This window comes from Gouania willdenowi, chromosome 17, assembly GCF_900634775.1.
Source record: "Gouania willdenowi chromosome 17, fGouWil2.1, whole genome shotgun sequence".
Classification (NCBI taxonomy): domain Eukaryota; kingdom Metazoa; phylum Chordata; class Actinopteri; order Blenniiformes; family Gobiesocidae; genus Gouania; species Gouania willdenowi.
The window spans coordinates 1069073-1095986 of record NC_041060.1 but is presented as its reverse complement, the minus strand read 5'-3'; the positions used below and the strand labels follow the sequence as shown (position 1 = coordinate 1095986).

The following is a 26914-nucleotide window of genomic DNA, read 5'->3' as shown; positions in this document are numbered from 1 at the left end:
AAGATTAAAATCTTCTTCCTCTCATCTGAGGTAGAGCAAAACAGGTCAAAAAATGGACTTTAAGAAGCGTTTTGTGGAAGAGGATCAGCTACTGAGCAGGTGACGTCTGCCCCCCCGTGTGCGCTGAGAACTACTTTACAGCAGAGATCCTGGAGACGTGACGTTAATATCAGCCTCAGTACGCACGCTGCAGGCCATAAATATCACATTAAAAGAAATTAACTATCGAAACGCTTTTAAAAAAAAACCTTAAAAATTACAAAATGTTGTCCCTTGTCTGTGTTTATTATGCCTTCAGCCAATTTCACCTATAATTCATCACATTACCGATTACTGCAGCACATTTGAGAAAGTTTAAGATACACTTTATATTTTAAAGCATGAATGAGGTCCTCGGTAGCAGAGTTTATTTGCGGGGTTATACGGTATTCCGTGAAAAGAAAACCAAAAATGTGGTATCAGTAGTAAAGTTTTTTTCTGTATTTAATTTGTTTTAATAATCTGTTTAGATCTGTTCTTAATGTGTGTCTGCTTATGCCAAAATGACACAATAAACACACAAAATGACAGAAAAAGACTCAAAATGACCATAAAACAAAAAGAGAATATTACACAAAATGGCTCTAAAAGCAGAATAAATGAGAGAAAGATATACAAATTATAACAAAAATACACAAAAGGGGGAAATAACAATAAAAACACACAAAATTAGAGAAAAAGACACAAAATGAGACTTTGAAACCATATTAAATGAGAGAAAAAATGACAAAATTACAACAAAAACACAGAAAATGACAAAATAAGATTCAAAATGACCCAAAAACACAAAAAAACCAAGGGGACATTATACAAAATGACAACAATAACGACACAAAACCACATTAAATGAGAGCGAGATATACATCTCAGTCAGATTCTCCTGGGCTGCACCACTAATCCACACTCAGAGTTGTGTTGACGAAGTCGAACCAGACGTGAGTTCTGATCATAGCGTACCATCACGTCGGAACTCAAAAATACCAAAGCTTGCGTGAATTTGCGCGAACGCACGTCGTAAGCTCAGATATAAACGATTAATAAATGAGGGCCTGTAAATTTCAGTTATAAACACGCATACAATACGGCGTCTGTACTACATTGTTTAATAACAACACTAACATTCAGCATTTCAGAATAACTTCATCTCCAGTCTGGCCTTTAGGCTCAAACCGCAGCAAACCAGTTACTTTTTCTTTCTCGCTCAAACTTTCCGTCGTGCAGTCGGGTCAGAGAGTCTCTCTTTCTCTCCTTCTGTAACACGGCATTACCTCAGTGTTTCCACACACTTTTAATGGTTCCCATCTGCACTGCACAGCTGCACTCCCGCTCCGGGAACGGGTATAAAAGCTAGAATCTTATCTATTAGTAACACAAAGATATATGACGAGAGCACGGCGTGTTCTATCTACCCCTATCCTATAGTGTTAGCGAGAGTAGGAGAAAGATAAATGCATTTAATGATAATTAAACTCAGAAAATATGCAAAGCTGAGGCAGAATCTGAAAGAAGAAAGGAGATGACCTTTATCTGTTTTTCACATATTTTGTGGATATCAAAGCGAATAAAAAAAGAGGAGCGTTTCGCTGCTTGTTACAGTTCCTTGTTAGACGTAATAAGCTGAACGCTGCGCAGTCACTTCCTCCCTCATTAAAACGTCTCCCACTACAAGTGTTTGGACCAGCAGAAAAAAGGTGTTGAAACCACATTAACAGCTGCACCAAGAAATGTAAAGAGTGACTGAAGTCTGGTGGGTTCTTACGTCAAGGCAAGTCAAGGCAAGGCCAATGTATTTGTATAGTGCATTTCATACACAAGGCAACTCAATGTGCTTTACATGATCAAAAAGTGCAACAGAAAACATTCAACAGCTTAAAATCTATAAGAATATAAATAATATAAAATCATCAACAAACACATTACATCAACAACATCACCAAAAAAAGTTCCTTTAACTTTAATTTAAAAATGTTCACATGTGATGCTGACTTCAGCTCTGCTGCAGTTTGTTCCACTTCTTTGCAGCATAACAACTAAACACAGCATCACCATGGTTACTGTGAGCTCTGGGCTCCACTATCTGACCTGTGTCCATAGATCTCAGAGACCTGCTGGGTTCATACCTGACTAACATCTCACTGATGTATTCTGGACCAAACCCATTCACACATTTATAACCAGCAGCAGAACTTTACAGTCTCCTCTGAGGCTGACTGGGAGCCAGTGTAATGTGTTCTGACCTCTTTGTTCTGGTTCAGACCTGAGCTGCAGCGTTCTGAACCAGCTGTAGATGTTTGATGAAGACCATTACAATAGTCCAGTCTGCTGGAGATAAAAGCATGGACCAGTTTCTCCTGATCTTTCTGAGTCATTAAACCTTTCACTCTGGAGATGTTCTTTAGGTGGTAGAAGATGTTTTTGTGATAGATTTGATCTGATGCTGAATGTCAGATCTGAGTCAATCAGAACACCAAGGTTTTTGACTTGGTCTTTATCTTCTAAAGATCCAGACTCAGATACTTGCTGACAGCAGTCCTCTTTTCCTTGTTACCAAAGACAATCACCTCCATCTTGTCATGGTTTAGTTGAAGGAAGTTTTCACTCATCCAGCAGTTTACTTTTTCTAAACAGTCACACAACACCTCAATGGGACCATAGTCATCTGGGTTCAGTGATAGATATAGTTGTGTGTCATCTGCATAGCTCTGATAATCAACCTTACAGTTGTGTAAAATGTGTCCTAAAGGAAGCATATAAAGGTTAAACAGAAGAGGTCCAAGAACAGATCCCTGAGGAACCCCACAGGACATTGGTAATCTGTCAGATTCAAAGTTTACAATGTTTACAAAATAACTTTGCTCCTCCAAGTATGACTTAAACCATTGCATTACTTTAACATTTAGTCCAACCCATGTTTGCAATCTGTGTAACAAAACTGTTTATCGTTAGATTATGATTATGCTTCGCACAATTCAATTAGGAGCCCGAAGGGTCCTTTTTTCAGCAATTTACATTAAAGTTGTTTTCTCATTCATTTGTGAGTCAAATATTGCGACGGTTGGTGGTAACGAATCATTGACACATAATATATGAATGGGGCCCATTACACCGTATGTGCCACGGGCCCCCATTTTTTTACTCGGTGGAACCGAGTTATTTGACTAAATTCACAGCTATTCCGCGCGGAGACGTTCCGCGGGCCCGGCCGTAGTTCATCCGAACTTGTTACAACTAAATATGACTAAAATGTAAATTTGGACTAGAATTAATCAACAACACAACCAAATATATTTGATTTATTTTAGTTATACTGTACATGCAATGTACAGTATAAGACACACACACACACACACACACACACACACACACACACACACACACACACACACACACACACACACACACACACACACACACACACACACACACACACACACACACACACACACACACACACACACACACACACACACACACACACACACACACACACACACACAGTGATGGTCCCTACCGTCACAGTCTCCGAGGTGGGAGGAGGCGTTTCCATACTCTACATCCTGCTGGAAAGGAAGTCTGCACACAAATACATCACACATATCAGTTTTCACGTAATAAAAGTATTATTTTATTAAATTTACTAGATTAATTAAATTAAATTAAATACAATCAAATAAAAAATAAAATGACAGGAAAACCTTCATCATATCAATTACATCTGTTACCCTAAATGTCTGAGGGATTATTTTCTTCTTTTGTTAAAAACAGCTTCGGTATAACCATGTTAAATTATTTTTAATAACATTTTTAAGTCTGATTTTGGGTTTTACATTATTTAATCATTTGGAAGGATAAAAATTCCTCAACCCCAGTTTGAGAACCGTAACAATAAAAATCATTATTTCCTGATAATCTCCCTGTATTTGTTACTTGTGTTTTCTGACACTGATATGTAGCAAATACCGATGGGTCTTTGTCTTGTAATTGGATACAATATTGATCCATGCATTGATTTTCAGTCTTCACAGGAGTCAAAGGTCAGGGTCAACCATTTAGACGCCAATGCCAGAAACACACAAGATGACTACAGAAATGCAGTATAGAAGTATAAAGTATAGAAAACCACATTAAAAATACACAAACTCACGAAAGACTTCAAAAATAGACAAATGACTTAAAAAATTCACAAAACTAACAACAGAAAACAAAATAAGAGAAAAATGTACAAAATAAAAAATAGCAAGAACTACTCAAAAAACACACAAGACAACTGTAAAAATACAGGAACATATAACATATAAAATGACATTTTAATACACAAAAATAATAGAAACACACAAATTGAGAACACATTTACAAAACATAATTAAAACACAAAAAATACAAATTCCTAGCATCAATATACACCTGTTGACTACAAAAACATACAAAACAAAAAACAAACAAACAGAAAAAACAAAACAACCGCAAAAATACACAAAATGGTCTAACAGCACACAAATGACTTCAAAAACACAGAAATAACACAAAGACACACAAAACGATGACAAATACACACAAAATGCAAGAAAATATATGAATTTACAGCAAAAATACACAAAATGACAACCACGAAAATAAAGAAAAACATACAAAATGAGAGAAAATATACAAAACAACATTAAAAACATAAGAATGACACCTAAAACACAAAATTTCAGCATTAATATACACATTTTGACTACAAAAACCAAATACCAAACAATAAGAAAAATAAGATAATTGTACCAAAAACACCATTAATTACTTAAAAAATGCACAAAAATAACAGAAAAACACACAAAATGACTCTAAAAACAAATAAGACAACAACAATAAAAAAGAAAAACATACAAAATGACATTATAATACACCGCGTTGTGTTGTGTTGTGTTGTGTTGCGTTGCGTTGTGTTGCGTTGCGTTGTGTTGCGTTGCGTTGTGTTGCGTTGCGTTGTGTTGTGTTGTGTTGCGTTGTGTTGTGTTGCGTTGTGTTGTGTTGCGTTGTGTTGTGTTGCGTTGTGTTGTGTTGTGTGCTGCGCTGCATTGTGTGTTGTGTCTGAACACAGGCTCTATCTCAGCAGGCTTCAGTCTGCAGACATCATAATGAGGTGATGGCCTGCTGTGTGTGTTTGCTGTCCTCACCGAGTGCCTGGTCGCAGGAAGGAGCAGGTGCTGCCTCGGGTCCAGCCACAGTACGGGTCCCTGGAGGCCAGACAGCTCCTGAAAACACACACACAATGAAAACAAGTCATCCTTTAGCTACAGGGGACAGAAAACACAAGTACGACTCTCAATGTAGCTGATAGTGGCAGAGTTAGTGGTCAGGAGGCCAACAAACAGCTTTAAAATACAGAACAGATCCTCTAAAATAACCATTTAGGACGTTTTCTGTACAAATACAATACATTTATTCACCACAGGTATGTGTGTGGTTTTTACACATAAAGACATGTCTATAGGTTAGAATGTAGAGTCCATTCAGAAGAAACCAAGGATTTAGAATATTGACAAATTAAAAATAATTAATACAGGAAAGAACGAATGTTTGTGTGTTTTGAATGTCATTTTATGTATTTCTGTTGTCATTTTGTGCTTTTTAGTCGTCATTTTATAAATTTTGTCATTTTTGTTGTGCTTTGGTGTATTTATTTTGTCATTTAGTGTGTTTTTGAGTCATTTTTCCACACTTCTGTGTATTCTTCTGTCATTGTGTGTGTTTCTAAAGTGATTTTTGTAAATTTTTGTTGTCCTTTGATGTAATTTTTTGTAATTTTTTGTGTTTTTGGAATCATTACCTCCACCAAGGACGTCATGTTTTCACCAGCGTTTATATATTTATTTGTTCGTCTGTTAGCAGGATTATGTCAAAAACACTGACAAAATTTTAACCAAAGATAGACCTTACGTTTACGCCATGGAAGTATTCATTACTTTTTTTTTTTTTGGAAAGGAGCCGGATCAATAAACTGATTCTGGATCAGTTTAAAAAATCTCTCATATTTAAAAAACTCATATCTCGGTTCATAATTGACCGATTTTTATGAAATCTGAGTCAGTTATGTTGAGTTGTTTCTTCAATTGCACCAACGAGTTTCATCCGGATCGGATAGGGACATTCATTACTGTACGGTTATTAAAGCAATGTTTTTCAACCTTGGGGTTGGGATCCCACATGGGGTCACCTGAAATGTCAAATTAATATACCACACACAATCTTAAACAACTGTATTCTCTACTGTCTCTTTCTCAAACATAAATGTAGTTCAAATAAAATGCAGCATATAAAATGAGGCCGAGGGCCGCAGTTGGCCCCCAGACCGCTAGTTTCCCACACCTTGCTTAGACGTGCAGTTAAAGCCGTTTACGTGTGGATTAAAGTCTTTGTGCTCTACATTAAGGGTGAATGAATCAATAAATGACGCATGGCTGTACATCCATGTTTGAACACAGGAGCTACTGGTTTGGGATCTGATCAGTTGATATGAAGTCACCCACACCATTAAACCATCATGAGCAGCTGGAGCCACTGATAAGACAGGATGGATCAATGTGTTCATGATGCTGATGCTAACGCGTCTCTGAGTGTCGCAGCACAAATAAAGTCAAATTCCTTTTTCTCAGTTGACATTTCACGCTATTAAATATGACAAAAAAATAGAAGGACATTTGACAGCAAAAACACGACATTGACAACAAAAGCATAATATAAATATATAAAAATAAAAGTGACAACAAAACTCATAAAATGACTCCAAAAACATACAACATGACAACATAAATACACCAAAAATTACACAAAACACTGAGAAATGACTCAAAAAATAGAAAATGTAACAAAATAACAGCAAAAACACTAAAGTGACGAGAAACCCCCCCCAAAAAAAGACATGAAAAAATTTAAAATAAATAGTAAAATACACAAAATGACTTCAAAAACACACAAACCCTATTTGTTTCCTATTGTTTCCTGTGTTAATGTTTATATTGATCATTACACTAAATACTGACTTTAAAGTCTGTGTAAAGCAGAAATAAATGTGTGTTATGACTTTGTCATTGACCACTGAGACACATTTGAAAGATAAAAAAACTATTGCTAAGTATATAAAATTACGTCTCAAAATCATGAAAAAACAAGCACTTCTCTCTGCTCTGAGACGCTGGGGGCGTGTCAGTTAGAGGCGCTGGAACCACGCCCGCCCCTGTGTACTGTGTCAATGCGTATCTCTGCTCTGCAGCGATTGATAAGAGTCACAGGGACAATATAAAACAGTGATCAGGAGGTAAACAGTACGTACTTCATGCAGCGTGAGTGCAGGTGACAGCGTGACGTAGGTAATCGTATGAGACACGAGGGAAAAGCCAGCAGCAGAGTGTGACTGCTACGGTCCAGAGACAGAGACAACAGCTGACGAGCCTGGGGAGAGTCCTCCACACATCTGGAGAGAGAGAGAGAGAGTTAGAGAGAGAGAGAGAGAGAGAGAGAGAGTTAGAGAGAAAGAGAAAGAGACACACAGGGTTATTGAGAGAGAGAGAGAGAGAGAGAGAGAGAGAGAGAGAACGAGAGTTAGAGAGAGAGAGAGAGAGAGAGAACGAGAGAGAGAGAGAGTTAGAGAGAGAGAGCGAGAGCGAGAGACACAGAGTTAGTGAGAGAGAGAGAGAGAGAGAGAGAGAGAAAGAGAGACAGAGTTAGTGAGAGAGAGAGAGACAGAGTTAGAGAGATAGAGAGAGAGTTAGAGAGAGGGTATTTCATCAAACCCAGCTCAGGGTTAAATCCAGGTTTAACCTAATGGAGCCGAGTTCATCAAAGAGAAAACACCTTAGTTACCATAGTAACACAGTCCGTGGGTCAAACCTGCTCTAGACTAGGGGTGTGGGGAAAAAAAACAATTTCATGATATATCGTGATTTTTTGGGTGCGGATTTTAAATCGATTTTTTTTTTAAGTCGATTTAAAAAAACAAAAACAATATTTGTTTATTAATAATAATAATAATAATAATAATAATAATAATAAATATGATTATTAGTATTATCATTAAATAAATAGAAGATTAATAAGAAAAATAAAATATGATTTTATTATTACTCATATTGTTAGTGGAAATAATAATAATAATAATAATAATAATAATAATAATAATAATAATAATAATCTGTGATGAATAAAAATAATCAGTGAGTTTTTTTTTTACAATTGCTGTAAATTATACAAACTCAACATCTCTAGAACATGTAACTACAGTAAATGTTCATTTATATCTCAGGCAATGTAACTTCATATTGAACAAGTTAATAAAACACACACAGTCTTACGTCTTCTGCATTAATCTTCAGTGTGATGAGATGCTTTGGGCTCCACTAATCAGCTTTGCCTGATGCTGACTTCCCATGGTGCATTGTGGGATTATTGAGGCTGTTGTCTGAGTGATTGATAAGAGCTGTTTTAACTCTGTGTCACTCAGACTTGGAGCCAAACTGAATTTAATTTAGAAACGTGTTTTCTTCAGCTGCAGCTGCTGCGTTTCATAAGGTGATTCAAACGCTCCTGTGAATGATAAGTATGTATTTATTTAAATATATTGTTTAGGTTCAAAACAACAAAGAAAGAAAACACATTATTAAAAAAAGTATTCTGGCTAGTAGCGTCTACAAAAATGTAATTTATGTACTCAGATGTTCCGTAAGTTTTAAAATAATTAATATATACTGTATATATTTCAATCAAGTGGAAATTGCAATATGGCAAAGAATGTCGCCTCACATGCATGTTTTGAGACAGTGTCACACATTTACACGCATTTTTTTAACGTAAACATGTGGACAAAGAGACCGTAATGTCAATTCTAGTGTAAAATATGACGTAATATGACGCTATAGGATAGAGTGAACCTCCTGAAATGGAAATAACTACAGTAAATGAAACGAACTATATTTAAACTGTTGGACTGTTTTGTTGTTTTTCTACCACAAAGAGGAACTAACACAAAAAGTGTCAGAAATGAAATATATAATTTACTTGTCTACAAGTTTTAGAAATTAAGATGAAAAAGTGAACTAGTGAAGTGAAAAGTAAAACTGCTAATAATAATTTAGTTTATATACAATAAAAATTATTATTATTTAATTTTTTTGTCGAAGAAAGAGAAAAAAAGGAGGAAAAAAATAGAAAAATTATTTTGATGAATAAATAAGATTAAAAATAGTCCAAACTAACTGTAAAAAACTATAAATAAGTGACAGAATAAATTATAGATACAAAACAAATCAGGCATTACACAAAATAACATATTGAGACAAGCATCAAAACATAATTGCACAAAATGAAAATGTGAGGCGCAATGAGAGAAAGAGAAAAAGGACAAAAACCTTCATTTTCTGAGAAAATGGTGATATTTGTTTTATTTTATTTTATTTATTTTTTTTGCAAAATATGCTAGTGACAAATATTACAGGTTTTGCTCTAGGTTTTTTGTCTTTTCATCTCCTTTTGTGTATTTTGCTGTGATTTTTTTTTGCATTTCAGCTGTCAGTTTGTGTAGTTTAGCTGTCGTGTGTATTTTTCTGTCAATTTGTGTGTTTTTTGTAGTCATCTTGTGTATTGTTGTTGTCATTTTAAAAATACTTAGTCACTTTTTGTATTTCACTTTTGTGTCATTTTTTAAAACATTTTTGTTATCGTTTTGCATATTATTCAATAATTTATTTTTAAACAGAGACCTCTAGTGGTGCAATCTTATTTTATATTCTTATTTCATCGGCTTTGCAGCAAAGTGTAGTTGAATTAATGCAGCCTTGTTTTTTTATCATAAAAAATAGAACCAACTAGTTTTAATATAAGAATCAGTGATGGGCAAATTATAGTTATAGTTACTAGTTACTTTCCCCAAAAAGTTATTAAATGCAACTAGTTACTAGAAAAAGTAATTTTTGCTTAACTTTTTTGAAAATAATTTTGATTTTTTAGCGGGTTTAAGAGTACTTTATTTAACTTATTCATTGGAACTAAAAGCACAATAGGTAAACATACTGTACATCACTTTAAACAATAAGTGCTTTTAATTCAATGTAGTAAAAAATGAAAAATAAAGTGCTTAACAATTAGTGTTTTTGAAATACAATTAACAATGTAACTTCAACTTATGTTGTAGAGAAATGAAAGCTCTGAATGAGTGTGAGTCCACAGTTGCTAATGGGAACGTGTTGTCAATGATAAACTTGTCTATCAGTGCATTCAGTTCAGTCTGTGTCACTGTATGCTACTGGGCACTTCAATTTCACAGTATATATCTATCTACTGTACAGTGACGTGCAATCAGGGTAGGCAAGGTAGGCAGTGCCTACCCAAGGGTGAATTGATATTTTGATTATTTGTTTTAATTATAATTTTTTTTTTTTAATTATCATATAATTATAAATTATTTATTTTTCCATTTCCAATAGCCTACAGTACCTAGAAGTTTGAAAGTGTCAGCATTTTGTTCGTTTCATAGCCCAAATAACTAAACAGCGCTATTTCCTGGAACAGCTGCACAGTCTCACTCCGCTGTAAGGCAGAGGGAGGCTACGCCCCCTCCCTAAGGCACGTCGCTCTTCTGCCTCCGTTCCCAATGCGTGGTTTTACGTGTTTGCGGATGCTCAGTCAGGTCCCCAAGATGACAACCATTTAAGTCCAAAGGCAGCGTAGAGAGCTGTCTTTGGACCTAACCGTGCTATGCTAAATGCTATACGTACGTTCACAGTGCATTAGTGAATAGATGCCACGTGACAGCTGCTGCTACGTTCTCTAGCTAGTGGGCAGGACAACACTACAGTCAGGATGACAGCGCTAGAGATGATAGAGAAACTTTGTTTTGAGGAAAAACGACAGCTTTTAAAAGATGGAGACCAACACCTGAGTTACCAGACCTTCAGCAAAGGTAAGGTCAGAACATGTTTCATACTTTTCACTGTGAATGGAACAAAAGGAAGGATTGACTTTGTGGATGCTCCTCACTGAGGCTGTTCTGAGTTGTTGTTGTTGTCTTTTTCTCTGTTTCTGTGTTTCCATCACAAACAACAGATGTGTTGCCGTGTCATGAGATATATCTTGTTGTGAGAGTATGGAGGCTATATTAAATAATTGTTTATGTTACTTTAATGGTGTTTATGATGTTGATTTGTTAGATGATAAACACTTGTTCATGTGGATTTTGTTGGTTTTTTCTTTCTTATTATGAATTTTATATTTTGATAAGCGCATTGAGATGACATTGTTGGAAATTGCTTTATACAAATAAAATTGATTTGAATTGAATTAACACTTGACAGCAGAAACATATGAAATTGTTATTGGTGGTCTCCATTTGCAACGTGCCTACCCAACCCTAGTGGTCACGACACGTCACTGCTACTGTATCTATCTGTGTTTCTGTGGGGCAGAAAAACCCAGCCTTTGCTGCTTTAACGCTGGCCTGCTACTAGTAGCGCTGCCAGCCATAATAGCGTTATTTGAGGACACTTTTTTCTAGGACATAAAGTACATTCAACGTGTTTTTTTTTTCTTGAAGTAGTGATTGTACTTCCACGCTGTAAACGCCAATTTCAAATCTACAGACTTCTCCAGGCGCCACATTGTCGCATCTAGTCCTCACTGTACCGTGCGGCACACTGAGCTTGGTAGCAACGCCCACTTACCTGAACCCTGGCACTGATTGGCTTACCATTGAATTTGACTCAACCTTTAGCCAATCATCATTACACTACGGTATTACATTACGGTAACGGCGTTCTAACGATGGGGAGAGTAATTAATTAGATTATTCCGTTACCAAAAAGGTAGCGCCGTTATAATTAAACACTGTTATTCCCAACACTGATAAGAATCATACAAGATGAGATATTGTCAACAGAAAGCAAAACGTTTCCATACTTGGGGAAATGTACTGGATATTTTGAAATACAAAGCTCGTACTTCTCTGGGTTGAATCCCTCCACCTCCTCCAGAAACACACTGTTATGGGACACAGAGTCTCCAGTAGGAATCATCAGGAACTTAAGGATGGTCCCTCTGGTGGAGCCCAGGAAAAGGACCGTGCGGTTCTTGTGAGGTCCAGCTTCTGTATCCACCACCATCGCTGTCAGCTGGTATCTACACAGAGAACCAGTCCGTACGTTAAAATCCAGATCAGAAAGCATGATGCAGTCCATCTTTACTCATACCGTCCCATAGTTTTCACCACCCAGGGTTTGTGTCCCAGCAGGGGAACGGTTTCGTCCATGAGTGGGTGGGTCTTTACAAAGTTCAGCACCTCATCGGGGAGGGTGGTGGAGGAGCTGAATCTGGATCCCTGCACTGCACATCCTCCAGGCCTAAAAAAACAGGAAAAGAGTCAAAGAGTGTGAGGGAGGGAGAAAATGTGCTGAGCTGTGCAGAAGCTGCAGAATGATTGACAGATGGAGCCTGTGGGGATTGAGGGAGAAGACAGACTTTTTAGAGACGGTGGGCTGCTAACCAGTGCAATGCAGTACCTCGGTTTGGGAACCGCATCGTCTGGTACGGGCGTCCAGATGGATTCTGGGGATTTTTGCTCTTTAAATCTTCCTTCAAAGACGTGTGCGAGCTGCTGCATGTCAAACACACAAACTGCAGAACCAGGGATGCTGAAGACAGAGAAAGAAAGTTGTTAGGATAAAATGAGGAACTGTATGCTGTATATGTTCACACTGTGTATAGGGCCTCTGAGTTTCTGAGATCGCAAAGAACGGACAGAAAAAAATGATTCACATTCTGAAACGGAAAATAAATCTGACACAAAAACAATAATCTGACCCATTTCACCCACAATATCACGTATTTACAGGTTTTTTTTTGGCAGAAAAATGAGTGTCTTGAAAGTGTGACAAACGGGGAAAAAAGGTCTAACTCCGCCCATTGTTTTGTTCAATCACGTTCGCTACGTGTTACAGTTCATCTAGTGATCACGTTATCCTGTGACTGCATGCGGAGTTTCAACTGAAGTGTGTTTTTAATGTGTTGTGATGAACAAGCGTTTCAGATTATTTTTATGACTGCATTCAAACCTAAAAAAGCTTCTGGTACAAAGACAGGTTTAGCTGTTGGTGTATTAGCTGAACTGGTGATCAGTTTAACTGGTGACACAGCAGGAGAGAAGCATCTCCAATCACACGGCGAGATTTCATGCAAAGGTTTCACGATTAGTGTTGTGGGACTATATCAAATATTTTGGTAATACTTGAAATTTTCTAGATAAAGGCTGACATTACGCTGTCATTGTTATGACATGACACCTGTCGTTAACATGAATAAGGTGTCATGAAGGCTGTCATTAAGTGTTGTTCATTACCCTAACCCTTTGTTACCCTAACCCTCACGCTAACCCTACCCAACCCCACTAGATCCCTCCAACTAACCCAAAAAATGCCAACATAGCTCCAAAGGTGTCATAATTTAGCAAACAACACTTAATGAAAGGCTTCATGACACCGTATTAATGCTAATGACAGCGTAATGTCAACCTTATGGATAAAACTTCAAGCAAAGCCATTTTTTATGGGACTTTTCCAGTTAAACGAGTGGCTAACGTCAGAGGACACTTGAATATTTTATCACCTGGGTTTGGCTTCGTTTGCGTTCAGAGCTGAAGTTTCTTCATTCTCTGTTTGTTCTTTCTCAACATTCAACAATGAATCAGCAACAAGTTGTCATGTTTTTGGTGGTTTTTAGGCTGTTTTGCGCTGTTACGTGCTCTCCTGATCACCCACAATGCCGTGCACTCTACGTTATCACGATACTTCCTGTGTTTGATCCTCGCTCGTAATCGCTCTAGACTTAGAGCTACGAGATCATCAGAAACAATTGCTCTCGACTTCGCCTGTTTGATCCGCTCCAGACTTTGTTTCCGTGTTCATGTCACCCAAACGAGTCGGACCATCCGAGCAAACGAATCCTAGAGCGTTTTAACCGCTCTAGAATCAGTCAGTGTGAATGCAACCATAATCGTGTGTGATTTCAATCTAACATCTGAAAAAAATAATAACAATAGTTGACTCTATTAATCCTATTTAGCATGTTTGGAAAGATTTGTAGACATTTAACAGCCAGAAAAAGTCAATTAAACAGGGAAAGCTGATGAAACTGAAAAGTGTAAAGTGGATGTGATGCTGAAGTTTTGAAACAGAAAATGGGAGGCCCTTCGTTGTATCCCAGTACCTGTTTGGTGGCGTGGAGAACAGACCCAGGATGACGTCTCGTCCGTGCATGTGGATGATGTTGCTTGTGGCGTGTAAAAGGTTGAAATAAAAGTGAGAATCTCCTGGAATGGAGCAGTTGAGCCGAGCCTTCAGGAAGGTGGTCCACTGTTTTTCTAGGACGCGCTGAGAGCCCCCGAGGTCCGACTTACACACCCGAGCCACACGGGACACCATCACCTACAGCAGGGGCGCCCAACATATTCTAGTTCAATTACAGACGTGAGGGGTTGTCCTCAAAACATGTCAGCATCATTTAGTTGTATAAGTCATCGTCACATGCATAATAGTATGTTAAATTGTCAAGAACATAATGTAAAACCATAAACGCCATACATGTTTAGTTTTTTTGGAACATTGGATAAATAGACAGTCAGGTGAAACTAGAGGTTCACATGTCTCAGCTAACCAATCAAACAGTGTGTTCAGTTACGAGTGCACTGTGTGATGTCAAACCTTGGAAGGCTACTCTTACCAAGAAATCCTAATAATTAATGAATGAATTGAGTTTCAAAAATAATTCTGTTAGTTATACAAAAAGTAACCATCGTCAATGAATGGATTGGGCTCAGACTGAGGTGGACATGACATTTATTTTTCCTTCAACAAATATAAATGATAGTATCCACGCTATAGGTAAGTTACATGAGCAATAACATATACTCTACAGCAGTGGTTCTCACACTTTTTTGGCTCTAGTACCCCTTTCTCTAACTTTTGAATCCAAGCGTTCCCTTTGTCCGACTCCAACATTTTACTCAGAATTTTGTGAAAAAACAACTAATATAGAGCATATGGAATGGATCAGTGATAACACACGTTTTAAAGAATCTCATTTTATAACTAATGAATGAAACAGTTTCCTCAATAAAGTTATTTATGTAGTTTTTCTCATTTACGTTCATCTCCCTCCTGGTGTGGGACTAAAACTGACCTTTGTATTTTCACTTCAAGTTCTAATCAAGATCATTTCTATTATTGCATTGTGTGTTCTTGGTGTCATTTTGTGTATTTAGTTGTTGTTTGTCTGTTCTTTTTATTTTTCAGTCTATTCTTCTCTTATTTTGTGTTTGTCATTTTTGTGTGTTGTTGGTGTTATTTAAATTATTCTATCCCAGTGTGTGTTTTTGGTGTCGTTTGTTTGTTTTTTATGTTGTTTTGTATGTTTCTCTGTTATTTTTGTGTATTTTGTAGTGATCGTGTGTGTTTTTCTTTCATTTAGTGTGTCTTTTGTCGTTTTGTGTGTTGCTGTTAATAGTAAGTATTTTTATCTCTTAGTGTGTGTGTTTTGTTTTGTGAGTTGCTGGTATAAATGTTTAGTATTCTTATAATTTTTAACTAAAAATAAACATTGTAAAACCTCATTTTTTTTATGCTTTGATTTGTTAATGTTCCCCTCTCTCTCTCAAGTACCCCCTGTAGTGCCATGGCGTACCCCCATTTGAGAAACACTCCACAGGTGATAGGTAGGTGGTTCCACCTTCATCCAGTTGATGGTCATAGATTTTAGAGCTGCACTCAGAGAGATTTTCCATAAATACTCTGCAGCTTTTCCCACTATACCTACTGGTTTTAGTCCAAGTAAGGTTTCCCGTTGATCTTTGGGAATATTGATACCAAACACCTCCCTAAGGGTCAGAGAGACCTCCTCCCCAAACTGCTGTAGTTTGGAGCATGACCAGGATATGCGGACATGGTTCCCTACAAAGTCTCCACAATTCCTCCAACACTTATTGGACTGTGTTCTACACATCTTTGCAGTTATGTGTGGGGTCCGAAAATATCTAATTACAACTTTTCATTTGAATTCTCTCCAAAAAATAGCAATAGTTACCCTATGACAGGACAACGTTTGAGATTCTGTTTAACTGATTTAAGTACATATATACGTCATTTCAAATCCAACTGTTAACTGCCATTGACGTATATGTACGTCAATTGTGTTTTTCAATGGGGGTTGAAAAAACTGAAACTTTGTCAAGGGCTTCCAAATACCCTGAGTTTGTGCATCTGTTATTTTGGAGTAATTTGGTCATTTTCCAAATGTTTTTTTTTATTTAATTTTAGCTGGACGCCCCTCCCCCTCTCCGGTCTAAACTATCTTCCTCTCTCTCACTCGTGTGTTTACAGTCCGTGTCTGCTTGGCTGTGTGCGCAGCGATTGGCTCTGGCCGCACACGTGACTCTAGCTCGCTACTGTAAGGAGCTGTGCAGTGAAATAGATATAGATGGTGCGCTAGCACCCCCTCATACACTGAGGTCAAAAGCTGCATAGGTTTCACTTCTAGGCAAACTCGCAATTGGGGCACACATTTTAGTAGAGAAAATGAGCAATTTCCATAATGGAAGTTATAGACAATAGCCAATCTTTAAATTTCCTCGAGTTTGTGACCAATTTTTATTCAATTTGGGAAAAAAATGAGGAATAATTTTAATAAAAAACGCAGGATTTTGGATGTGGAACCAACACTGATCTTAGTATTTTCAGTTCGTGTCTTAATGAAGATTATTTCTATCATCATTTTGTGTCATTTTATGTATTTTGTTGTTGTTTTTTCTGTTGTTTTTATCATTCAGTAAATTTTTCTCTTATTTTGTGTGTTTTTGTCATCGATTGGTGTGTTGTTGGTATCATTTCAAATATTCTCTCTGTGTGTGTGTGTGTGTGTGTGTGTGTGTGTGTGTGTGTGTGTTTGGTGTCGTTTGATTGTTTCTCTGTTATTTTTGTGTATTCTGTAGTGATTTTGTGTGTTTTTTCTCTCATTTATTCTGTCTTTGTTGTAGTTTTGTATGTTGCTGGTAATGTGTATTTTTATCCCTTAGTGTGTGTGTTTTTGGTGTCATTTTATGTGTTCTGTTGTTGATTGTCTGTTCTTTATATTGTTCAGTATATATATTGTGTGTGTTTTTGTTGTTGTTTTGTGAGTTACTGGTAATATTGATTATCATTTTTAACTAAAAATGATAAAACCCCATGTTTTTAAGGCTTTCATTTTTTATTTTCTCTCAGGTACCCCCTGTAGTGCCATCACGTACCCCTACGGGTACACGTACCCCCATTTGAGAAATCCTGACCTACAGGACGACGTGTGAGGTAAAGTTAAAAGACAAACGTGTCTATAAAGAAGTCACAAAGCGAGAATCGAACCTTTTCCAGGTGATGAAACTCCATGGCCATCTCTCTGAAGAAGAAATAAATATGCGGCCCCCACTCCATGGCGCTCACAAAGAACGGCTCTGAAAAGTGTGAGTAGAGTTATGAAGTGAATCAAAGCTGTTGTTTCTCTGCAGGGTTTAACCTCACACTCCACAGTTGCTGACAGAGAGCTGTAATAACAGCCACATCAACAAGAACCTCTGCTGTCCAGCCGCCTGCCTCATCAAATATTCATGCTTGCTTTATTAAGTCATCATAGAAGAGAGGATGCACAATATTTATCATTTATTCATCAAAGGTTATTCCTACACCCACTGGTTGCTCTCTTGAGTGCTTATAAAAAATCCATGGAGCCACGATAAACTCATCTCAATCACACCAGTACATTTACCATAAAGCTTGTTATGGTTGGCTCTGCTGGTATTTAGCTGCTATTGTGTTTGTTAACAAGAGCTGATGAAAGCAGCCAACCAATGGACTGTTTTAAATAGTTTCAGTAAGATTTGATCAAAATGATATAAAAGGTCTTATACATTGTTAGCCTAATGTGCAACGATGGGTTATCACAGTGGGGGGGCACAACAATGTGATTGTATCTGATCAGTGCGACACATTAAAACTCATAACAGCATTTACATTAATAAAGACCAATTAATACACCAAAGAACAAAGGGTTTCTGTGTGTTTTTATTGTCCCTTTGTGTGTATTTTTCTCTCCGTTTTTGTGCATTTGTTGTTATTTTGGGATTTTTGATTCATTTTATGCATTTTTCTTGTCCTTTTGTGTGTTTCAGTTTTTTTGTGTGCATTTTTGGAGTGATTTTTTTAGCTTTTTTTTTATCGTGTTTCTGTGACAGTTTTCTGTGTTTTCGTTGTAATTTTGTGAATTTATGGAGTCATTTTGTGCAGTTGCTTTGGGGGGCTGCAAAAATTAGGTCTGAATTTGTGCTACACAAAATAAATCCATAAAAAACAAACAAAATTACAGAATAACGCACAAAACAACAACAAAAATACACGAAATACAACAAAACCCCACAAAATGGCAACCCCCCCCACACAATATGATTCCAATAACTCACAGAATTACAAACAAAAATAAAAATGAAAAATCATGCAATACAGAAAAAAATTACTAAATAACAATAAAAATACTAAAATAAACTAAGATAAAAGGAAAAACAACAACAGAATGACCACAAAAACACACTAAAGCCTTTTTTCCTTCCTGTATTAATGCTCACATTGACATGAATGTTAAAAATATGGCTCTCAGATCAGACAATCACATGTTTTTTTACGACCCCTGCTGTGATTGAAGTTGTCCATCAGTTTCTATATCTGGAAGATGATTTCTTAATGCGGCTCCTTTCTAAATTTACCTCGGAACCATTTGGAGTCGTGCTTGATGGTGCGAAGGGCCGGGCTGTCTCCAAGGCTGCGATAGATCACAGCGTCGATGGCCAGGAAGTCTGTCACCGTACCGGTAAAAAGACTTCCATCTGAGAGACAAAAGGAGAGGGTGAGAAAGCAAAGAAGAAGAAAGAAGAAGAAAAGGGAGGGTACAGATAGACAGGACGAGTAAAACCAGAGAAGAAGAGAAGCCACAGGTCTGAATATAAACCATCTGCAAAGGTAAACACGACCATGTTTACTATTGAAGTAATCACTTAAAATGCATTGTATTTGTTTTTAAATAAATTCCACTCATTGTTTTGGATTTGTAGATGAAGCCTTATGGACCAATGTTTGACACACAGTTGAGGTTTAGGAGATTCCACTGTTCCACATATGAAAAAGGATATGAAATTATGGAGAAGGTACTTAAAATATGAAGAGGGGGTACACAGGGTTTGGGGGTACACGGGACAAAAAAGATTGGTAATCACTGCGGCACAGCAAACTTCAGATGATGAAAAAATAACATTGAAAATTAGAGATAACCTGCAAAAAATTCATAAAATTTATTCTGAAAATGGACTAATTACACAATTACATAATTACATCAAAAGATATGTGACAAAAAGGCATTTACCCTTTGTATGTACCCCCATTTACTTTTATGTTTCTATTTTAAACTTTTGCTTTCCTCCCTTTTTTTTTTGTTAAATGTTATGACGATATTGAAACTAGTATCGGTAGGAGTCTGGCATCGGTATCGGTAAGTATTAACTATTAACACGCCGATAACATTTACAGCATCAACTCTTCTTCAAACTACTATCGATACCCAGTCCACCAACGAAGAAGAAACCACTGAAAGTGTTTGCGTAATCGCAGCGGCATCGGCATGTATCAATATCACCTGATACTACGCAGCTGGGTATCAGTATCGATATTGGGGAAAAAAAGGGCATCGGAACAACACAAGTTTTGTTTCTTGACTTATTTAATTTATATATATATATATATATATATATATATATTAAATGTAGTGTACTTTAGTTGGCAGTTGCCTGTGACAATTATTTTTTTGTTAATTAGAAGTATTAAAAAAAAAGCTGGTACCTGCAAACAAAGCCACGTTGGCGTGCCTGGGATCGTACGGACATCGAGCCATGCCGCTCACAGGCTCTCCTGTCATTTCCAGAGTGTCTCTCTGTGATGAAAAAACAACAGTGATATACATGAACGGCCAAGAGGAGAGAGAGGCACCAGCTGACAGATGGGAGAATACGGAGAATACTCACAGTGTAGTTGGCACACAGCGGGTTGAAGGCATTGGTTCCACACACAAACAAGCCACCGTGCTGACTAAGCAGAACTTTGATGAAGTTACGACATTCTCCCTGAAAGAAGAAGAAACAAAGATCATTTATGGACGTCAACCACAGCTGCCAGAGTGACGTTTTTATAGAGGGAAGTTTTTACTTAAACTCTGTCCGTAAATACACCACATGTGTCAAACTCAAGGCCCGGGGGCCAAATCTGGCCCTTTGGAGCAGGGGTTCTCACTGGGAGACACTGGGAGGGGGTCGACAGACTTTTTTTTTTTTAACAGTTTTTGCTTATTTTTACAGATTTTCTGCAACTAGTCCAAACTTCGACACCATCACTATTTTTTGCTCCTTTTAATGCATTTTTGCCACATTACTCCCATTTCTGATACTTGTCCATCACATTTTAATGCATTTTCTGCACATTTTTCCATTTTCAAGACATTTTCAGCAATTATAAATGGACTTGATCAATGTTGTAAAAGGTTTAGCGCATCCGATTTGGCCCACAGGAGAAAATAAAACACGGCAGAGTAAATAATAATCATCGTGTAAATTACAAAATAATACAGATGTAGAAATCTCAGTTCCTTCAAATGAACATTTAATGAAACTCCAAAGTATTTACAGGGCCTCGCAATTTTCCCGTACACCCTAATCACACAATTGCAGTTGTTTTTAATCAAAATTGAATCATAATTAATCTAAAATCCTGCAATTTTCCACAAAATTGCCTTTAATGACATAAAAGGCAATTTTCAACTTTTCAACCTTTAATTCTTATTAAAAAAAACCTCAAAGACACTTTACAGTTAGAAAAAAAAGCCCAAAATAAAAATGAATTAATATAAAAATTTTTCCAATCATTTCATTGAACCATTGAAATGTTTAGCTTTGAAAAAACCTTCAATCTTTTACGTGAAACAAAAGATTCACAGCAAAGATGAATCATGTATGATCCCAATTATCCTTCTTCTTGAGCTTTTTATATCCTCTAAAGTTTCTTCCTGTCCAGGTCATTCTGTCCTCCCCATTTTCTCCTTCATTTTTCATCCTCACACCTACACACACATCTAATCTCTACCTATTGCTGTGATCCTTTAACTGATTTCAATTACACTTTCCTCCCTGAGGCGGTGACACTCTCTCTGCTTGGTTTCTCCTTTAATAATTCCCGTTTCATTGAGTCCAGCTCAGATTGCACTTTTCCACAGGCGTTGCTGCATTTATACAATAAAAAAATGCGTATTTTAGATTTCACCTGGTCAACCAACCAGTGTGATCTCAGTTCTGGCTGATACTATAAGTGCGTTGTCAGCTTTACGTACACATACTATACAACGTGTTGGCCTGTTTTCTGCACTGCAGGCTGTGTATTACACAGATAGCAGGAAGCTAGCAGATAACTGGGGAACAAATGCATTTAAAGTGTGTTTACCTGTGAGCCAAGGTAACATTTGACTGATCCAGCGTGATTAAGTGACGTGCAAAGCATTTATCAGCCAGCTCAAACGTGTGAATATCACACCAAGCACCCAGTGAGAGATGATGGGGTTGTGCGTCCAAGCGTGTGATAGCACGTATCACGTTGATGCATGTGTGCGTCTTAAAGTCAGCATTGTTGGCTTTGAGTTTTACCTCGTGTTTGCCCTTCATCCGACACACTCGAATGTCATTCTTGTTGGATTCCCACGTCCTTTTCTGTGTGGGAAAAACTGAGAGTTAGACATTTGATTTGTTTTTTTGGCATTTAAATTAATTTTGTTAATGCTCTATGTGTGCGTTTTTGTGTAAGTGTGTCCCAGGGTTGGGGCAATTAATTATCCATGTTCAATTACAACTTAATTACGATTACTGCGACATGCATTTTTTCAAATTACAAATATTATTTTCCCCTGAAAGTCAATTAGAACTAGAATATTTAGTGAAGATGCAGGTGCTGACCGCTGCATTAGGTTAGTATTAGCAATAGCCTAGTGTAACCATTAGCCTAGCATTAACCTTAGCCTAGCATTAGCAATAGCCTAGCGTAACCATTAGCCTAGCATTAACAATAGCCTAGCATTAACATTAGCCTAGCATTAACAATAGCCTAGTGTAACCATTAGCCTAGCATTAGTATTAGCCTAGCATTAACAATAGCCTAGCATTAACAATAGCCTAGTGTAACCATTAGCCTAGCATTAGTATTAGCCTAGCATTAACATTAGCCTAGCATTAACACTAACCTAGTGTAACCATTAGCCTAGCATTAGCATTAGCCTAGCATTCACCTTAACCTAGCATTAACAATAGCCTAGTGTAACCATTAGCCTAGCATTAACATTAGCCTAGCATTAACATTAGCCTAGCATTAACAATAACCTAGTGTAACCATTAGCCTAGCATTAGCATTAGCCTAGCATTCACCTTAACCTAGCATTAACAATAGCCTAGTGTAACCATTAGCCTAGCATTAACATTAGCCTAGCAATAACATTAGCCTAGCATTAACAATAACCTAGTGTAACCATTAGCCTAGCATTAACATTAGCCTAGCATTAACATTAGCCTAGCATTAACAATAACCTAGTGTAACCATTAGCCTAACATTAGACTTGCTTTAACATTAACCTAGCATTAACAATAGCCTAGTGTAACCATTAGCCTAGCATTAGCCTAGCATTAACACCCTAACCCATAAAACGTAACCTTCCTCTAGTGTTAGCTTCTTGTTAGCATCTCTCATGATCACGGGCCAGTTTTGACCCATGTATTAAATCAGCTGTAAAATACAATAAAAAATATAATCTATCATCTGATTTATGTTTAATCTCTTGGTTACCTTGGTTACCTTCCTAATCAATGAAAATATTGGTATTAATAATTTTGGTGTGAGCGTCTTTTTTTCTGTCAGTATAACCTTAGATTTACATTTTCTTTATAATGTTAAAATAATCCTAAAAATAAATGACTAGTGGGAAAAGTTGATATGAAACATATTTTAATAATTAACTACGTATGTGTAAGACATAGGACTGTAACATTGTTCCACAGTTTGGCATTTAATTACATTGTAATTAACAGTTTTTTGTAGAATTTCCATGAAATTCATATACATTTCCATAGAATTACAATTACAAAGTCAATTATCTGATCTCAATTATACATTTCAATTATGAATACAACAGCAACAGATTTTTATCAATTACGCGATTACAATTGTAATTGACCCTAACCCTGGTGTGTCCTACCTTGCTGTAGAACATCTCTTCTCCAGCCATGTTGTCCAACTCCACTCTGTACAAGTCATCTCTACATTTATCAAAACAGACACAATGAGATTCACCATCCGCTCATTTCATCATTTGAAAAACATTAAGTACATTTATTTTATCGTTTCCATCTGCCAGTGTTTTTTTTCTTAATAACAGTTCATCAAACCATGACAGTAAACTGTGTGAATAAAGTTGTAAATCACTTCTATTTAAGTCGTTAGTGCACAAATCCATTTGTTTTACCAATTTAGTAAAAAGTTTAAAGCTGCTGGAGAGAATAATTATTTTATTGTCTCCAGATTATTTGCTTGAGAAAAAAAAAAAGTCAAACTCATTTTAGTTCAGGGGCCACAGATTATAAGCGTTGTGAAACATTTTGTGGAATAAATTACAAAAAACTGTAGCACTTTTAAAAAAATTTGAGGTTAAAAATGGCTGCCATCATGTGATATCATCACAAGCCCTGCAAATATTGTGATTTTTGAATTGAATTTGTTTGTTTGGGGTAATCTACCCAATGATTGTTATTTTATTTTCTCCTGCAGGCCAGATTAGATGCTCTAAAGGGCCGGATTCAGCCCCCGGGCCATGAGTTTGACACATGTGGTGTAAAAAGGTTGAAAATGCTGCTCTAAAGTTTGTTTTGATCTCCGCTGTGAACCTAGGTGCATTCTGGGATGTGGAGTCCCTTTGAGCAAATGTTTTGGAAAAATTATTTAAAAACAATCATTTGTAAACAAAGAATATATATTTAATAATACATAATAATACAGTAATGATGATTACTTCATTGCTTTTGTGCTTTGGTTGGTTGGAACTGTTTGTGTCTAGTATGAATATTAATATAATATTCAAAGTTGTGTTAATTTTGACTTTAAATTCATAAATGCAAACATTGCTTTGTATGAAGAGAGCCTTTGATTTTACGTCTCAAAATTATAGTTATTTTGTTTAAAAGTTAAACCATTTCTGGGTCATTAAAATCGCCCAAGATTTTGTTTCAAAATCCTCTACTACTAATACTACTACTACTACTAATAATAATAATAATAATAATAATAATTTTAAAAAAAACCTAATATTGCTATTTCCGTTTAAGGAAGTAAATTCCATTTTTTGAGTTTTCTGTTTTCCATGATCACAGAAAACCTTGAGCAGGTGCTTTAATAATAAAAAAATAACTAGAACACTAGCGACAAACAAAAAAACTATGATTTTATTGATCATTTTTTTATTTTGTCATTTGTTCCCAGAATCCAAAGGTTTGCAAAATTCTGTCATTTTATATATTTTTTCTCTCACTTTATTTTTTGTTGATGTTTTGTGTGTTTTTGATTTAATTTTGTGTTATTTTGTCATTTTGATTATTTATCTCTCACTTTATGCATTGTAGTTGCAGTCTTGTGTATTTTTGAAGTCATTTTTTTGTTGTGTGTATTTGTGTCGTTTTGTGAATTTTAGTTTTTTGTCAATTTGCAAATTTCTCCGTCATTTTGTAAATTTTTCTTTCCAGTGAATTTTTTATTGTTGTCGTTTTGTGTGTTTTTTGGCTAATTTGGAAGTTTTTTGGAGTCATTTTTGTGTCTGTTTGTTGTCGATTTGTGAGTTTTTGTTGTTGTTTTGTAAATTTTTCATCATTTTGTAGATTTTTCTCTCATTTTGAGTTTTTTTTGTTGTCGTTTTGTATGTTTTTGTCATCATTTTTGGTATTTTTCAGCCATTGTTGTTTTTGTTTTTTGTTTTGTAAGTCCATGTTTGTTATTTTATCTTTGTGGAATCGTTTTGTGAGTTTTTTTTTTCTGTCGTTTTGTAAATGTTTGTCATTTTGTAAATTTTTCTCTCATGTGAATTTTTTGTCATTTTGTGTGTTTTTGGGCTCATTTTGTTGTCATTTTGGAATATTTTTTGTGTCTATTTGTTGTTGATTTGTGAGTTTTTGTTGTCGTTTTGTAAATTTCTCATCATTTTATAGATTTTTCTCTCATTTTTAGTTTATTTTGTTGTCGTTTTGTATATTTTTACAATCATTTTGGGTGTTTTTGTCGTGTCTAGTGTATTTTTCTATAAAGTAAAACTGAACATCTTTACTAACGTGAATAAATCACTAGTACAAGGCTGTTCTTAACATCAGTGTGTGTGTGTGTGTGTGTGTGTGTGTGTGTGTGTGTGTGTGTGTGTGTGAGAAAGAGAGAGAGAAATGTGAACAAACAGCTCTCACTTGACATTAAAAAAACGAGAGCGACAGATGGAAGCTGAGGCATCAAGTGAAAGCAAAAACATATTAATGCGAACACGTCAGCGGTGCACAGTCGGAGGCGGTTGCCGTTGGTTACCTGGCTCCGATGTAGAGCGTGCGGTTGACTTGGAGAACCGTCTGGATGTGCAGCTCCTGCCTTTGAGCTGAACGATGAGCTCTGCCCAGGAAAACCGGATACCTCCGCATCACTGACACACGCACACACACACATTAAATGCATTGCTCAGGGATTTCTCCACATTTATCTTTACGTACTGTATATATAAACATAACTCTACTAATGTTGGGACCTTGACTTGATTCTACAAAGTCGTAAAGCAAGAAAGAATTTTAAGGTTTTTGGACAAAACATCATGTTTTTGATGTTGCTGATTCATTCGTATGAATCAGAGGTGGGAAACTGTGATCAGTTGTGCACAAGAAAAACAAAATAAAAGTGTTATTGTTGACGTTTTGGGGTTTTTTGGAGTAATTTTGTGTTATTATGTCATTGTTTTGACAATTTTCTCTCATTTTGTGTAATTTTTTTGTCATCTTGTATTTTTTTTCTGTCATTTTGGTAATTTTTTTGTTGTTTTGTGTGTTACGAGTCATTTTTGTGTGTATTTGTGTCATTTCGTGAGGTTCTTTTTGTTGTTTTGCACATTTCTATGTCATTTTGTATATTTTTCTCTCGTGATTTTTTTTTGACATTTTGTGTGTTTTTGTTGTTATTTTGTCGTTTTGATTATTTTTCTCTCACTTTGGGTCTATGTTATGAATCTAGATGTGATTAATCTACGTTAACTGGCTTTAACTAATCAAACATTCCCTGTCAGACAGGAGCTGTACTACAAACACAGCACATAAAAATAGAGCATTTATGAATGGGCGTTAATTAAATTATTTATTTCTCAGGCACCAAAATCAGGGAAAATGTATCCTTAAATAAATTTTAAAAAAATCTTTCATTTATTATCTAGTGGATTGAGGTGCTTTTCTAACATATCATGACGTGTTTAAACCAATTAAACACAGGTTTTTAGGGAAAGAAGAAAATAAATATATCTTCAAATGGAAAACTGGGAACAAAATGAATCCCATGGAAATATGAAAACCTTTTGGATTTCCTGTTCACTGCTGTCCTGGTGTTATTCCACCGTTATTCCAGAACAGAGAGAGAGAGAGAGAGAGAGAGAGAGAGAGAGAGAGAGAGAGAGGCCTTATTATTCTGTGTGGCTC

The 26914-nt window shown here is 36.3% G+C and overlaps 1 protein-coding gene across 1 annotated transcript in view; it reads right to left on the bottom strand.

Annotated features, from left to right (window-relative positions):
- LOC114478834 (semaphorin-6B-like) overlaps positions 1-26914 on the bottom strand; it is a 55471-nt gene that overhangs the window by 1448 nt on the left and 27109 nt on the right. Inside the window, exons 3-16 of the mRNA XM_028472120.1 lie at positions 25770-25881; positions 23413-23473; positions 21818-21880; positions 20153-20251; positions 19971-20061; positions 18845-18964; positions 17454-17542; positions 14269-14486; positions 12567-12698; positions 12258-12407; positions 12010-12186; positions 7355-7495; positions 5199-5276; positions 3551-3612 (exon numbers count right to left, since the gene is read on the bottom strand). Of these exons, the coding sequence (XP_028327921.1) occupies positions 3551-3612; positions 5199-5276; positions 7355-7495; positions 12010-12186; positions 12258-12407; positions 12567-12698; positions 14269-14486; positions 17454-17542; positions 18845-18964; positions 19971-20061; positions 20153-20251; positions 21818-21880; positions 23413-23473; positions 25770-25881 (1593 nt within the window). The remainder of the gene's footprint in view (positions 1-3550; positions 3613-5198; positions 5277-7354; positions 7496-12009; positions 12187-12257; positions 12408-12566; positions 12699-14268; positions 14487-17453; positions 17543-18844; positions 18965-19970; positions 20062-20152; positions 20252-21817; positions 21881-23412; positions 23474-25769; positions 25882-26914) is intronic.